This window comes from Arachis ipaensis, chromosome B09, assembly GCF_000816755.2.
Source record: "Arachis ipaensis cultivar K30076 chromosome B09, Araip1.1, whole genome shotgun sequence".
Taxonomy (NCBI): Eukaryota; Viridiplantae; Streptophyta; class Magnoliopsida; order Fabales; family Fabaceae; genus Arachis; species Arachis ipaensis.
In genome coordinates this window covers 127,706,863-127,723,329 of record NC_029793.2, presented here as the reverse complement: position 1 = coordinate 127,723,329, position 16,467 = coordinate 127,706,863, and the positions used below count along the sequence as shown (strand labels likewise).

At 36.0% G+C, this 16,467-nt stretch overlaps 1 protein-coding gene across 3 annotated transcripts; it reads left to right on the top strand.

The window, feature by feature from the left end:
- Positions 7,657-16,448, top strand: LOC110266202. Of its 3 annotated transcripts, none has more exons than XR_002353233.1 (4): positions 7,657-7,959; positions 8,038-8,262; positions 15,770-15,863; positions 15,967-16,448. XR_002353233.1 is itself a non-coding variant. In XM_021110328.1 (4 exons), the coding sequence occupies exon 1, from the start codon at positions 10,937-10,939 to the stop codon at positions 11,960-11,962; it is 1,026 nt and encodes a 341-aa protein (XP_020965987.1). In that variant the 5' UTR covers positions 10,452-10,936; the 3' UTR covers positions 11,963-14,802; positions 14,893-14,994; positions 15,770-15,863; positions 15,967-16,448. The 3 variants fall into 3 exon arrangements, 1 of the variants encoding a protein (XP_020965987.1); XM_021110328.1 differs by lacking the exons at positions 7,657-7,959; positions 8,038-8,262 and adding exons at positions 10,452-14,802; positions 14,893-14,994; XR_002353234.1 differs by lacking the exons at positions 7,657-7,959; positions 8,038-8,262 and adding an exon at positions 15,033-15,652.

Genomic DNA, 16,467 nt, shown 5'->3' with positions numbered 1-16,467 from the left:
TAAAATGGTGGAACGGCGCATGCAATTTATTTTATTGGATCAAAATTAAAGATTATAATGGGTGTGATATGAAAATTAACCCTAGACCTAATTTTAGGTGAGAAGCACATTTTCAAAATAATCATAATTCCAGAATTCTCAAGCATATGATTAGAAATAACACACATCTCTTGGATATTTCATTTCTTGCTTAGTTTTCTAATTCAAATCAAATAGGCATCATTTTTTCATTATACTTGAGGAATTCCTGAGCTATGAAAACTTATTATATAGGACAAAAAATGTTCAAAAAGCCAAGACTTTGAATCATTATCAAACGATCTCAAAGAAGAATAATTCTTTATTCCAAGATATTTTACTCGAATTTAAATTAAACTAATTAATTTGATTATTTGGTATTTGATAGATATATAATTATTCATGTATTTTTTGTATCAGTTTAATTTATTTAAAAAAATCATTTAATGATATAGTATATCAAAATTTTTATAACCAAAAAGTCTAAATTTTGATTATTATTAAAAAAAAACAACACAAAGGAAATAAAAAGAAAAAAAAAAACATATACAAACTTTACGCAAATTTCAAAAGAGGCCTTTACGTGAGAAAATTTTATTTGCTTAAGGTTTCACGACAATATTATTATCATTACTAATACCTTATTAAGCATGAATAAGTCGTATTTTTAAATATAGATATATACATTTTATGTTGTACAAGAGTAAGTAGGAAATCAGTTATACCCAGTAATTAAGAATTGTGTGAAAATATTTTTATAATCTGAAAATACTAAATTTATGTTTTTACTATAATAATCTTAGAATTGTTTAATTTTTGCATCGGAGAAGGTTGTCACTTGTCAGTCAACTTTAGTTATTAAACCAATTTTAATTGGTTTAATAGTTAGTTTACTTAAATAAGTATTGAAAATTTAAATCCTGCCTTATGTTATGTATGTATGTATGCTATTTATTCGTAAGTAATAAATTTTTAAATAGAACTTTAATTTATAGCGGATTAATTTTTATCTTATCGAATTGAGAGATACTGTAAATAAATTAAAAAAATTGATTATTATTTTTCATGGCGTTCTTATGCGTTCAAGAAGCAAAAATCAAATTTTGGTTGTTTTGAGGTCATTTTCTGACATTTAAAGCACAAAATATTAAAATTCGTAAACATCGATCCTCCCCTGCTTTTGACTTACACATTATGTTATGTTATGCATTTTAATCGTTTTATTGTTTTTCATCTTTCCTTTTCGTTTTCTTAATTATACCGTTAAATATTCTCTGTTTGCTTTTAATTTGTTGGTAGCAAGATTTTAGGAAAAAATTATTTCAATACCTTTAATTTGTACATATATTATAATCTTTTCATGGATCGCTCTTTTTCTTTTTTCTTTTTATTTTTTTGCCTTCATGATTACAAAAATTTACTGGAGAAAAATGAATTGTATATTGAAAACAATAATTAGGTGCCTCTGATGACAAGTTGGTTTGTTGTTATTTTATATATATATAAAACACTTGTTGCTGCACTGAGAATTTTTCTTTAATATTAATATCATTGTCACTGTTTTCAATTCGTACGTGGTGTAACGTTATTGATTACTGAACACACTTAATTAGCATAGTGAAGAAATGGTTAACCTATAAATGCATGCCACAACTATATGTTTTAATATGAATGGTCATTGTCATGGAATATTGTAATTCAAAAGAAAATAATTTTATTTTGCAAAAATAAATAAAAAACGCTCTCACATTATTAAGAAATAAGAAATTTTGCAGCATGCGTCATCTTTTGGTTTTTCTTTTATTATAAAATTAAAAAAATTTAATTTCTAGAACAAATTAAAACTTTTTTATTTTTCAGGATCCGTATTTTTTTATAATTTTTTTGATGTTCGTTCAACTCTCTCTAAAAAACTTCAGCAAATACTCCAAAGTTCATCCAAATCTTCCGTGAATTACTTGAAATCGTACAAAAATTCGCCTAAGTCTTAGGCGAACTTTATACCATTCTCAATATTACACAGGATTACAATGAACTTGTCCCCAACTCTTTATAAATATCATCGAGTGAGAAGCTTATTCAATAAAAAAAATACATTCATCTCTCATTCTACTCTTTTTTTCTTTTGATTTTTATGCTTTAAAATGTCTGACATACCATTGTTATCTATTCATTATGATGGTGAAATAATATATGATTAAAATACATCTATTGCATTTAATTCTGCTCAATCGACTTTTATATACAAGCCAACTGAAGTGAGATGTCTAACAACGTTGAAGAATGGAAGTAGATGATACTATTATAGTACAAGTCATTGGTCAACAATACACAAAGAGAGTGAAAAGAACTATTATAGATATCCGATGGAAGTAGATGATACTTTATTTTTACAAAAGGTATAATCTTATTATTCATGCGTGTATTTAGGTATTTTTATTATTTTATATTTCATAGATGACATTTTTATTATTATTTTATTATGTTACTATCAATTCTAATAAGGTTTTGCGTGATCTAGGTATCAGATATGTGATGATGAGGGCATACATCTAATAAGGAGTTGACATAATCATTGGGCAAATGTCCATCTCTTGGTGTTATTTGTTTTTCTGGTCGACCTGTGCGGAGAGAATTCTTTGGATATTGGTGATGATACCTCCTCAAGTAGGACAGCCAGAGCAAATGTTAGAAAATTGATGGTTGACCTAAGTATGTCACCTAAGGATAGTCAAGAGAGCTCAAATATCGAGAATTCTAATTATGGGATTCTAATGATGGTTGACCTAAGTATGCCAGAGACTCAATGACAAATTCCTATCAAGTTAACCCCGTATCTAATAGTGAAGATGTAGAGGCTGAAACCATGGATATTCCGAATGAGGAGGAGGTAGAGATTAACTACTTCACAGACTCACAACTCGCATCAACACAGCCTGCTATTTTCCGACATACGATCATTTTGCTCACTTTTTCACATTGAATCTCGAGACAATGAATCAAGATTATTTGTTTGGTCAAAAAGACTTTGAGGATCATCTTACCAATGAGTTTGAGATTGGGCAACATTTTAAAAACAAGGAGGAAGTTATTATGGTAGTTAAGATATATTGCATTAGGAAGAAGGTCGTAGAGTATAAGATATTAGAGAGTGACCAATTGAAGTATGATGTATAGTGCACTCATTTCGGTTTAGGTTGTCAATAGAGCATACACATTTCTTATCGCTGAAAGCAGAAAAAATAGGAGGTGAGGACATACAATAGTCTTCATTCTTAGGGGTGGCAACATGCATCTTATCCGTGGGTATCCAACCCGATCGGGTAGGATTGCCAACCTGATTCGTTGCGGTAGAGTTGAATACGGAGCGGGTTTGAGTCCGAGTCGAGTAGGGTACGAGTTAAGTCGTCTCACTTAGTGCAAAAGGTATTTACTATTGAGTCAAGATCATCAATTGATAATTTAACATTTTTGTTTATATAAAAACCAATTCTATTTTAGTATATATAAATATAACATATCACAACCCTACACTCATATCACATATTTACAATCCCTCAAACTTCTCAATAACCCTAATATCTAATTCTCTTATCTCAAATCTCAATCTCTCTGCAACTCTATGTCTGCCCCCACTCCCCTTATCAGCGCTGCTTGCTAATATCTTTGACATCCATATCCAACCCTTCAAAGAATTACGAGAGATATATTTGCTATCTCTGTGTCTATTATTGCTTCTGAGTCTTCTATTAACACAAGTGGTCGAGTAATTACTGCTTATCGTGATAATCTTCATGAAGATACCATGAAAGTTTTTATGTGTAATCAAAACTGGTTGTGAGCAACATATCGAGAAAGAAATTATTTATGATTCGAATTTTCTATTTGTTTATGTTAATGCTAAATTTTTATATAGATTGATTAATAAATAATATATTTGATTTTTAGGTAAAAAATCTTATTATCAAACTACAAATGATGATAATAATAATGTTGTATCTGAAGTCATAGATTAGTGATGATGTTATTATAGCAAATGGAATGCTCATGGACTTACAATGATTTTATTTGTGTTTATGTTATTAATTTAAGCAAAAACTTTCATGTAGAATTGAACATTTGATAGTTATGTTGTTTATGGGATAATTCTATTGTTTGTATTAAATTTTTAATTTTCATGTTCATTAGGTTATATAATAATATTGCATATTTGTGAAAATTTGCAGATAGGGTTAGGATTGAGTTGCTCTCATTCCGCGAGTAAGGTTAGGATTGGGTCTAAACCCTACCCGCCTACCCTACCTATTGCCACCCTTAATCATTCTTGCATGTAAACATCAATAGGCCAAGACCATGAAAGATTGGACTCAAAGATGATAACTCAACACATATTCACAATGATCAAAGCATATCTAATAATTGACATGAGAGTTTTGCTAGGATCTGTTAAGAATCACTTGGTTACAAAATGTCATACAAAAAGGTTTGGCAAAATAGAGAGTCATTGTTGGGATATATGGAGATTAGAAGGAATCATACAACAAGCTTCCTAGGTAGTTATTCACAATGCAGATGTACTTACCCAGTAAGATTCATTACGTTTTCTTTAGTTGCGTATGCTTAATTAAATATTGATATGTTCTAACAACTATGATAATTTAAGTCATTGGGTGCAACTTGTAATACAGTCTTAGCGTGGTGATGTTGACATTGCCATGTTTCATTGGGAGTTCTGGACATTTTCTCCTTATGTGGAGACTTTCAAGCATTACAAACCACTTATATCTATTGATGACACTACTTGTATAACAAATATGGAGGCATTCTATTTATGGCTATCGTCCAAGATGACAATTCAAATATATTGCCTATTGCATTTTTCGTGGTCGAAAGAGACACAAAGAAGGCTTGATCAAATTTCTGTCTTATCTCAGGTAGCATGTCACACCTCAGCCAAGTCTATTGGTGATTTTGGACTGGCACAAGTTGATTGATGCTGGATTGAACACTGATGGAAGTGGTTGAAAACCGCCACGTGCCTTCCAAGCCTTTTGTACAAGACATAATGCGATGAGAGGTTGACATACAATATCTCAAAACCGTGAGAGGTTGACAATCCACTTGTTCTGTACCTGTTTGTCATTGGGCCAGGTACAACTCCTAGCAGCTGATGACAAAAGTCCTCAATAGAATATCCCTCGTAGAACTGCTCTCATCTACCGATGCAGCCACGTACATGATCTCCATTAATATTAAACCCCAACTGATATGTCACGTCTAGCAGGGTAATGATCATCTCTCCACAGGACAGGTAAAAAGTATGGGACTCAGAGCACCATCTTTTGATCAAAGCAAAAATTAATGCCAGTCATAGTAATTCATCACATTTGAGGTGTGTCCTAATGTCCTCGCTCGACTACGCCCGTAAATTCTTTCTCATCCATAATACCCGAATACCTTAACATAAAAGTGATACTTATATAAAATTGAGGCTCCAACTAATAATACAAATTTTAAACACATAAAAGACATAAGTTAGATGTTATACCAGTTGCTAAAATCTATACACGGTGTCTTCATCGTCTAACAAGTTTTGTGTCATCAAACTACACTAAAATAAAATAAACTAAAATTAAATTAAATAAATATAATAAAATAAAATTAAAAACATTATATAAAATAATTATAACAAAGAAACAGAGAGAGGAGGGAGAGATAAAGAGAGAGAAGGGAAGAAGAAAGAAGTAGGAAAAAAATGCGACAACCACACCACTTCTACAACACCATTACCAATACTGCTATCAACACAAGACATATACACTGACGCGGGAGCAAGTAGTGTTAGTAGGTTAATTGTATTAGTTAATTGTAATAAGGGAATACAAGCCCCATATTGTTTAGAATAGTGAACTTTGTGTTATGTATTAGTCCCACATCGTTTAAGTTATGAAGGCTTTTTCTTCTCCCACTAGTATAAATAACTCAAGTACCTTTTATTTATGAAATAGAGTTGAAGTTGATTTGAGTATGAAATAAGATGTGTGCTTATTCTCCTCTAGACTCTTTGAGAGTAAGAGGCGCATCCTTGCCTTAGCCAACTAAGGTGGGTTTATGGTTATTTTCACCATAGTGGGGTTGCTAACCTCACCAAGATTAGTAACCCAAGTGACGTCCCAGTGTCATACACATAGAAAAAGAAAGAGAGAAAAAAAAAAGTAGAATGGGAAAAGAATAAAGAAGGCAAAACACGTCGCCGACAAAAGAGAGAGTCGCTGCGCCACCAACTCTGGAAGTGAAACCAAAGAAAGACGAGCGAGAAAGAGAGAAAAACAGAGAAAAAGAACGAAAAAGATAAAGAGAAAAAGGGCGCGATGGCGAGGAACGTCTTGTCCACTAGGTATACACCTCTGGCATCATTCTCCCACTACGCGTGCGTTCTGCCTTTGCCACTAGAGCAGTCAACGACGAGACAAGACAAAGAAAAAATGAGTAAATCTAGCGGCAACAAGGCTGGCAGCGAGAAAGAGTGAGAGAGGAGTTGAGATAAGGGGTAGATCTGAGTAAGCTAAGTGAGGTTGAGATGGCAAAAATGGTGAGAAACTAAGAATGAGAAAGGTGAAGAGGATGACTGATTTTGATTTTGATTTTGGTTTTAGTTTTGATTCATATTTTTATTATGGAAAGGATTGATTCTATTCATGAGTAAAAACAAAAAAAAAGGTTGAAAATTACATAATAGAGATCAGATAATTTAATTTTTTTTTTAAAATTATTAGAATCAATTTTAGTTTTAACAATTGATTAATTTTGTCAAATGATATTTATCTTTTATAAATACAGCATTAGTTTAAATTTTTATAATTAGTTTTATCAATAGTCAAATCTTATATAATAAAAAATGGCTATTTACTTGATAATCTTATATAATAAATTCTTTTACCACGTTATTGCTTTGAGTATTGAGTAACACTTTTCAGTATTTTAGCACCTTTTACTCCAAATTTTAATAGTGTTTGCACATGGTAACTTTTTTATATGACCAAACCAATCTAGTTTGGAGAAATTAAATTAAGTATATTATATCAAAACAATGGAAAAATTTTATCCCAAAAATAAAAATGATAGAAAATGGATGCAGACGTCGTCGAATGTCTAATTTTATCGCTACATGCAACTTTTATAAGTCAATATTATATTATATGCCTTTTTCAGTGTGATTTAAAATTTCATCTTGTGCCAAAAATATTATGTCATTTCAACTGTTTTCATAATTTTAATTTTAATTAATATGAATAAACCATACATATCTTTTCTTGCAATTTTTAAAAATATTTTACATTTTACTCAGTTATATATTTTCCTATAACAACTTAAAATCCTTTTCTACTTCATATGTTTCTTATGACAAGTTTAGCATTTTCAATTTTTAAAATTAGGTTTTAAAATATGAATAAACATAATAATTACTCTAAAATATTTTATTTAATTTTTATGCTTAATTTTTTGACAATTTTTTATTTATATCTATTAATAAAACCCTATTATAAAAGCTCAAAAACTGTGTCAACTCTGTCATAAACTCATAACACAAATCATATTTTACATTATCATGCATGGTGTTTGTTGGATGAAGGAAAAAACAGCACAGTCACTACCGCAGAGGCGGAGACTAGCGGCGGAGAAACAGCGGCCCATTCCAACAACGCCGCTAGTTGAGAAGATCCCAGCAGAGGTCAGCGGCGGTCATGGCAGGTACCGCCAAACGCCCCCTGGATAGCGGCCGTGCAGTCCGAACCGCTGCCAAATTGGTCTATTTATCCTGAACCCTCCAGATTTTACGAAGCCTTCTTGGCGCGAACGAAACCACAGGCAGAGGCGCGAAGAGCACCCAACCTAAATCTGGCACAACCTACCCGCGAGTACACCCATAAACGCCGCTAGGTGAGTTTCAATACCTTAATTCAATTCCCCCTTTTTCCTTACTACAATTAATCGAAACCCCTCCCCCTAATCTTGCAGAAACCCAACACATGATTTTGCTAGCGCACCGAACACTAGCGGGAGCAGAGCCGCGTACCATCCGCTCCACCCGGCGCTTCCGTCTTGGCTGTCGAATCGCGCAGCCGCCAACCGTGGTTCTATCTCTGGCGACGAAGTTGAACATCTCATCGGGACTGTGTGAAACCGCGACACCGTCCTCCACCGTGCGCGAAACCTAGCTATTGCTGCCTCCCCCTTTCACTGGTTTGTTCTTCCACAATGAGCTTTTCTTCTGGTTTTCATTATTGGTACCGAGTTCTGAACATGTATTTGTCTATTTGTTCTATAAATTGTGGTTAATTGAAGCTGTTTCGAGTTAGGGATTTCATTCTTCACGATGAATTAGCAGATTGCAAGTTTATCTTCCAAAAGATAAAAAAAATTTATGTGTAATACATCTGTCCACGATCATCAAGGATGAATTGCCCTGTTAATTTTTATATTCAGTATGGAGACTTGATTGGTTCACGTTAATATCCTCTATCTCTCACCCTTGAATCAATCTCTTATCGTGTAGACAGATAGAGTACTATTAGCTTTGTGTGATGAATGTGGAGCTGAGAAACAAGGTTGAGTGCTTTGAGTGAACAAAAAAGCATGTTGAGACCATATGATTAATTTAATTTTACAGATTCTTTGATGCTCAATCGATTGTTGATTGTTGTCTTTTTCTCCCCTTTTTCTTACGATCGATCCTCAAATTTATATTGCCTTCTTAAACCTGCTAGAGTTAGTTGAACTTGAAGGGTAATCGTGTGAGTTGGATTGAATCAAGCAATATTTTGGTTGAGAGACAAGAAAATCCCATTAGCCTTTGAAACATCACTGACTCCCCTCCCTGTGTATGTTGCTTTTAAAGTGTGAAATTAAATAGACTATTCTAGTTACAAGGTTCTGGATTAACCATGATATATAGATGCAAAGTGGTTGTCATCATTCCTTTTAGGTGCGTGTACAGAACTACAGATATACAAACGCTACAGTTTTCATAATGATCTCCATTGTGATCTTTGCATTCTGTCCTGCATCTATGGTCTGCCTCTAAGTTTGGAAATTCGAATCTACTCTGATAAATTTGATTTATTAATATTGTATCCATTCATCTTTTGCATATGTGAGTAGTGGAATTGACAATTCTCCTGGTTAGGAAAAGGGTTTTAATAAGAATGATTTGGGCCTGATGTAACCATAATAGTGTATATGTGTTATAACCAATACTTACCTGCATTGAAAACTTCTCACCACTGCATCTTTTGCCTATTGTTAGTAATATTAAAGTGAAATAAGCAATATTATGTGAATTTTGGATATTGTTGGATAATTGATCATATAGTATATTTGGTGGCATTCTAATCTCCAAAAAAATCTGACTAATGAATGAAATGTTGAAGTCAAGATGAGTTACTAAGTTCTAACAAACATATAGATACATGATTCTTTATTTCATTTTTGGTTTGACTGATTGGTACCTGTTATGTTCAACAAATTACAACAGAATATACAGGTTTCCTTTGTATTATTATTTATGTGAAGCTTGAAAGTAGTGCTTAACTAGTATCTGCAGCTAGCTAGATATTATGGATAGGATTTTAGTCACGGTTTATATACTAATTCCAACAGAATATACAGGTTTCCTTTGTATTATAGTCATGGTTTATATACTAATCATTGATAGAGATGTTTGGTTTATATAAGATAGGACTTTGGGCATTTATCCAAGAATGAAAAACAATGAAGATACTATGGACTCTGTGTATTTACTTATTAAGTTTCTTTTTTTAACTTGACTTCAATTGATTTCGCTTGACCATGGTTTTCTATTTCTACTTCCTGCTTGGGTAATACATTTTCTATGTCACATGGCAGATGAAGCCAAAATATCAAAAGAACTCAATTATATTCTTCATCATTGTTACTACAATTCTTAATGTTATAGCAGCTCCCTTACCATGGCTCAAAACCACATTTTCTTGTATGCCCTTTTTCTTTTCCAAGTAAAGGAACAATATTGACTTCTCAAAACCCGTTACCAGTGACTTGTTCTATATATTAAAATTGAGTTGAGTGGTTAATAATTCATTCTTAATCAATGAACTTGTTTATTATATTTACACGGTCAAAGACAATTATGGCAGGGAAACTATAATAAGAGCTTCTTATAAGCATACAAGGAGTAATATATCCTTAAAGTTTATGAATCTATCCTCTATCTGTTATTATTGTTATTTTGACCCCTTTTTATTAACTTTTTTTTTAATTCTAACTTTTAATACTGTTTTGTCTTCCATTTTCGACATATTTTAAAGATCCAATTCACTGTACATGATCATTGTTTAGTTATCTTTGTTGACCTATTTATTGTTTAATTTTAACAGTTATTCTTGGTTTCTTTTTCAATTTTTAAGGTAGCTTTTCTTTATCTTTTCATTTTTTGGACTTGGAACCAGCAAATCTTTCTACCAGTATTCTTTTAAAAAAGCATAGAATTTTAAACATGAGTAAGCCTCCTTCTCAATACCTTTCCTGTTCTTCATGTTATCTGGGATGCACTCAACTTTGGTTCTGTTTCCGTTTTGAGTTATTGCGTCTCTTCCTACATGGTTTAGCTTGTAATATCTTGTCGAGTTTATTATCGTATGGTACTTTCCCTTAACATAATTGCGATAAACTGTTACTGGTTCAACTGACATACACCTTATTTTTTATTTGGGGTTTTTATTTCTATGTACTTTTTTACTAAGTATCTATTTGTCTGTGCTATTTCATTTACTAAGACATTGATAAGAGCTGGATTACAAAGCCACGAGGTAGTACAGAATATAGGGATGGACTCAATATATTCCTCGACTTCGCATTTGCCAATGCATCATCCGATGGGATGATACATTGTCCATGCCCTATGTGTGGGTTCTGGTTTTTCCAGACTAGAGAAGATGCATACGATCATCTTCTGATGAAACCATTTCCCCCCAACTATACCTTTTGGTTACATCACGGTGAGAGGATAATAGACGAGAGACCCAGCGGTAGGGAAGAACTAGATCCCACTATAAATTCAGGAGATCAAATGCGTGACATGATCCACGACGCATTCAATTTGCGGGGACTGCAGAGCGAGGATGACGATTCCATGCATGGGCATGCTGGATACGTTGCGGATGGGTTGCCGTACTTATCTGATGAACCTAGTCACGAGGCTCGTGCCTTTCAAGACTTGCTTAATGACGGCGAGCAGGAATTATATCCGGGATGTTCAAGATTCTCGAAGCTGTCTTTCCTGGTTAGGCTGTACCATATAAAGTGCATGTGCGGAGTGAGCAACAAGGCTTTTGGATTGATTCTAGAGCTATTGGGGGATGCCTTTGAGCATGCACAGATTCCGAAGACCTTGCACGATGCCAAGAGGATCATAAGGAGGCTGGGTATAGAGTACAAGAAGATAGATGCATGTCCGAATGATTGCATGCTATACCAGGGTCCCGACCACGACCTGTCTAGATGCAAACGGTGTGGAGCATCCAGATGGAAGCAGAAGACCAGGAAGAATTCAATAGTAAGGATCAACGCTGTTGTCAAGAAGAATGGTAAACCTCAGGCGGCGAAAGTTCTTCGTTATTTTCCTCTGATTCCACGGTTGCAGCGGTTATTCATGTCCAGCAAGACTGCTGTGGACATGTTGTGGCACAAGAGAGGCACCAACTCTGACGGTTTCTTGAGGCATCCCAGAGATGGCGAGGGTTGGAAAGCATTTGACATGAGATATACTGACTTTTCGGGCGATCCGCGCAGTGTTCGCTTAGCCTTGGCCAGTGATGGCTTCAATTCTTATGGAAACCTCAGTTCAAAGTACTCAATATGGCCAGTGATTCTAATCCCATACAACTTACCCCCTGGATTTGCATGAAACAAACCAACTTCATACTCTCTATGATTATTCCCGGTCCTAAAATGCCTGGCAATGACATAGATGTATACCTGCAGCCCCTGATCGATGAGTTGAAGCAGTTGTGGGCCGGTGTTGATACCTACGACGCCAGTGAGAAGAAAACATTCAAGATGCGTGTTGCGTTGATGTGGACTATCAGCGATTTTCCTGGCTTGGGCAATTTGTCTGGTTGGAATACGTACGGCGGGAGAGCCTGCCCCACGTGTAACTTGGACGCCGAGACTATGCGACTCACTTTCAATTAAAAATGGTGTTATATGGGTCATCGACGCTTCTTGAATCGCGATCACAGATATAGAAGAGACCGGATTAGATTTGATGGTAAAGTAGAGGATAGATCCCCACCTACCAAATTGACTAGCAGGGATGTCCTGAGACAATTGGAGGGTGTGCCCGTCTCACAGGGCAAGGTGTATGCGGTGGACAGTAAAAGAAGACGTGGCCAACAGACCGTGGTGCAAGACGAGTCACCTTGGAAGAAGAGGAGTGTATTCTTTGAGTTGCCTTACTGTGAGTACAACGAATTACGTCACAACCTTGACGTCATGCACATCGAGAAGAATGTGTGCGATAACATTGTATTCACCATGTTGAACGAGAGCGGTAAATCCAAAGACCACCTGAAAGCTCGTAAAGATCTCTAGATGATGGGAATCAGGCATGATATGTGGCCACTTGAAGGTGGAAAGTATCCCGCTGCAGTCTTTACCATGTCGAACTCATAGAAGGATGTATTTCTTAGGACCATCAAGAATGTGGTTTTTCCAGACGGGTACTCTAGCAACATCTCTCGCTGTGTTGACTTAAAACAGCGCAAGTTATTTGGTTTGAAGAGTCATGACTGCCATGTTCTAATGGAACATCTATTGCCAATTGCGTCAAAACACGTATTGCCGACCCCAGTGTTCGCCGTCTTGGCCGATTTATCAGCCTTTTTCTGACTAATATGCAGTAAATCCATAGATCCTCAACAACTTCCTCTCCTTCAGGATCGTGTGGTCCATACTCTGTGCCACATGGAGATGATATTTCCACCTTCCTTCTTTACAGTCATGGTTCATCTAACGGTGCATTTGGTCGAGGAGGTACGTCTCGGTGGCCCAGTGCACTACCGGTGGATGTACCCAATCGAGAGGTAAAGATCCACTTAAGATTTCTCGGCCTGTTTTATTAGGATAGCTATCACCTATTAATTTATATGTTACATTCTCGAAGGTACCTATGTCGTCTCAAGCAGTACGTGCGTAACAGGGCACAACCAGAAGGATCGATAGCAGAGGGCTACCTATCCGAGGAGATTCTCACATTCTGTTCAAGATACCTAGATAACGTCGAGACTAGGATCAACCGACCAACGCGCGTTGACAACCGGCCGAGCGATGCCTGGCCGAGTGAGATTGCCAACTTGTTCCCAGAGGTTGGAAAGGCGGTCGGGGCAGCCTCATTTTTCAAACTAACACCCACCGAAAAGCTTCAAGCACATCGTCATGTACTGGTCAACTGTATTGCTATAGAGAAATTATTGGAGTACGTGCAGAGCCTGAGTTCTAAATTTATCCCGTGAGCCAATTCGGTATAGATAGTACTGAACTTGAAATACCTTTTTGTGTGCACAGTGAGTTCAGAGCCATCACATAGAGAAAATTGCGAAGTAAAACAAGGTCCCAGTCTCACGTAGATAATGTTGTGCACAGAGAATTTTTGAACTGGCTCAGGCATACGGTAATCTTAATATCTCCTGGATCCTACTACCATGTTATGCTTTCTTGCCTCTAATTGTTCAATGCCAGGTCACATTTGGAAGCGCCAATCATTCGAACGAGTTGCAATGGCTTGCTTGCGGTTCGAATGCTCAGGCCAAACGCTATGAGGCGTACAACATCAATGGATTTAAATTTAGGACCATGTCGAGGGAGGAAGGAATGAAAACACAGAACAGCGGGGTTTATGTCACTTCGGATACTAGAAGTTATGCAAGTAAACGGGATGCCAATGTTGCTGTTGGCGGTGTCTCGTATTACGGGAGATTAGTAGACATCATCGAGCTAAATTACAGTGGTCAATTCAATGTAGTCTTGTTCAAGTGTCTTTGGGCGGATACCACGTCGGGGAGAGGTATCCGACAGGATGTTTTCGGCCACACCTGTGTCAATTTTGTGACACCGATTCACACCGGTGATCGAGAAGACGATGAGCCATACATCTTGGCAACTGAGGCGCGTCTTGTATTCTACGTGGAGGATGAGGTGGAGAGCGGATGGAGTGTAGTAGTCCATGTGAAACCAAGGGATTTGTTTGACATGGGCGAGGACTATGAACATTGCGAGGTCGACCTTCATCCACAACCCTGTATGACTAGCTTGCCTGAATTTGATGTCGAAGGCCTGCGGTTGACAAGAGATGGTGATTTAGAGGAATCCATTACCGACGGGGTTGAAGACTGTGATGAGGCAGCCGATTCCTAAGAGATTGGATTGTATTTAATGGATTCTATGTTTGTCATATCGTTGGACAATAGGTCGAATTGATTGAGACTTCTTAGATTTTTTAAAACTTATCCTCTCATGTAAACTTATGCTGTCCTTGGACGGTCTTTCTATCTCTGTTGACTTTCAGGGAAATTGGAGAGCAGAGAAGATGATAGATGCGTCTCCTTTTTCTCTTCGTTGGAGGTTGCAACCTCGTTTGCAAGGCAGCTGTGGTTCAGAGAGTCCCCTATACAATCATGGTTGGATGCCTTCTCTGGACAAAGTCACCTCTTTCGAGCCATTCGTTATGCCCCAGGATCAATGATGAGGGTTTGTTTGCTGCTACCCAATTTTATTTTGTAAATACTTTTCTTATTTGTGAGGGAAACCCATATATACATGTTTATGTGTAAATGCTAGGAATTGCTTCATTGGGACCGACAGTACCGAGCCAAATATGGGTTTGAGTTTATAACAAGTACGGACTCGTGGGAGTCGCAGAAAATACTTGATGAGGTGAAGGTAAAGTAGTGGTGTTCTTCCAGGGCTATTTATCTAACGTATATAATATTTCTCTATCTAGATATCTAAACTATTTTATTTGCTTTCTAAGATTATAATTAAATTCTGTTCATTAAGCCGAATCACTATTGAGGCTAGGGAGTTTAATTGTAATTTGTATAGCAAGTTAAACATGATGAGATATGTGGTCTAGAAGAGCCTTATTAGCATATAATATAGACCCTTTAATTTTGTCGTACTCAAGCATATAATATTGATCCTTTTGTGGTTTCTAATTGCCATGTTTCTAATCTATGCGGGTGTAATAAATTAAAGGAAAATTTGATACCTGCTGAAGGTAATGTCATGATGAAACATTTTATATATATATATAATGGGAAATTCTCAACCCTGTCATGAAGCTGAATTCTGGGATTACGTAGGCTTATTATCCTTATCCTATTTAATAGTAATGTCTCTTATAAAATACAAATGGTTGAGTTTTCTAGAAGGGCTCGAATGCATGCAATTAACCTTTTGCTTCTTTATACAAGTATATACATATATATGTCAATGGAAATTGCTGAAGGTGGGCGTTCTTTTAATTGTTCTTCGTACACTGAACTCTGTGCATGAGGCAAATTTTTTAATTCTAACTTAAGTAGGAGCGACCCCAAAGGTTCCAATTTTTGATGCTGTTATTTGTGTACTCCTTTTTGGATGCCATATCTTTTATGCCTTCTTGAATCTGTTTACAAAAAGTGTTTCTACATTATTTGGGTGGTGTGTTGTGCAGGTACGCTATGAAAATACTCTTGTTGTTGAACTGGATATTGCAGCACGAGAGGAATTCAAACTCATAGAACATGGACTTGAACGACTATGGGAACGTAATATTATCAACTTCTTGAAGTTCTTTGAATTAGAATAATTATGTTCATACACTAAGTCCTAACATTTTGCGCTTATATTTGGCCATGACGTACCTGTCAGGATTATCTCGATCCCAGGTTTAGGAGGCACCCGAAGAAACGGGGGAGGTGGTACCGGATTCAGTGGAGAAAGAGGCTGTTGTCTCCTCCGAAAGCTCTAAAGAGGCTGATTCTGCTGGACAAAAGGCCTCGATGCTATCATATAACCTCAATAAAATGCCGGACGAGAATGAATATCCATATGGTGGAATGTCCCCTGATAAGAAGAATGCGTGGCACCTAGCTATGTGGGCGACACGATACCTGAACCCTTGAAGATATTGCAATAGTTCTAAAAATTTGGGGTTGGATTTATAGGCTGCCCAAGACTTCTGTGTTGAAGTTGTCGTGACTTAATGGAACTCTTTAAATTGCTTATAGGGATTGTTAGTATGCTGCATGTTGAATGCCCTTGGTCTACTGTTTTACCCATTTATGCAGTTCTTTAACTTGACTGTTTCAAGTTGTTGATTAATATAAATTTTTTGGACAATTAGTGACCTATTTTGCTATGATTCATGCC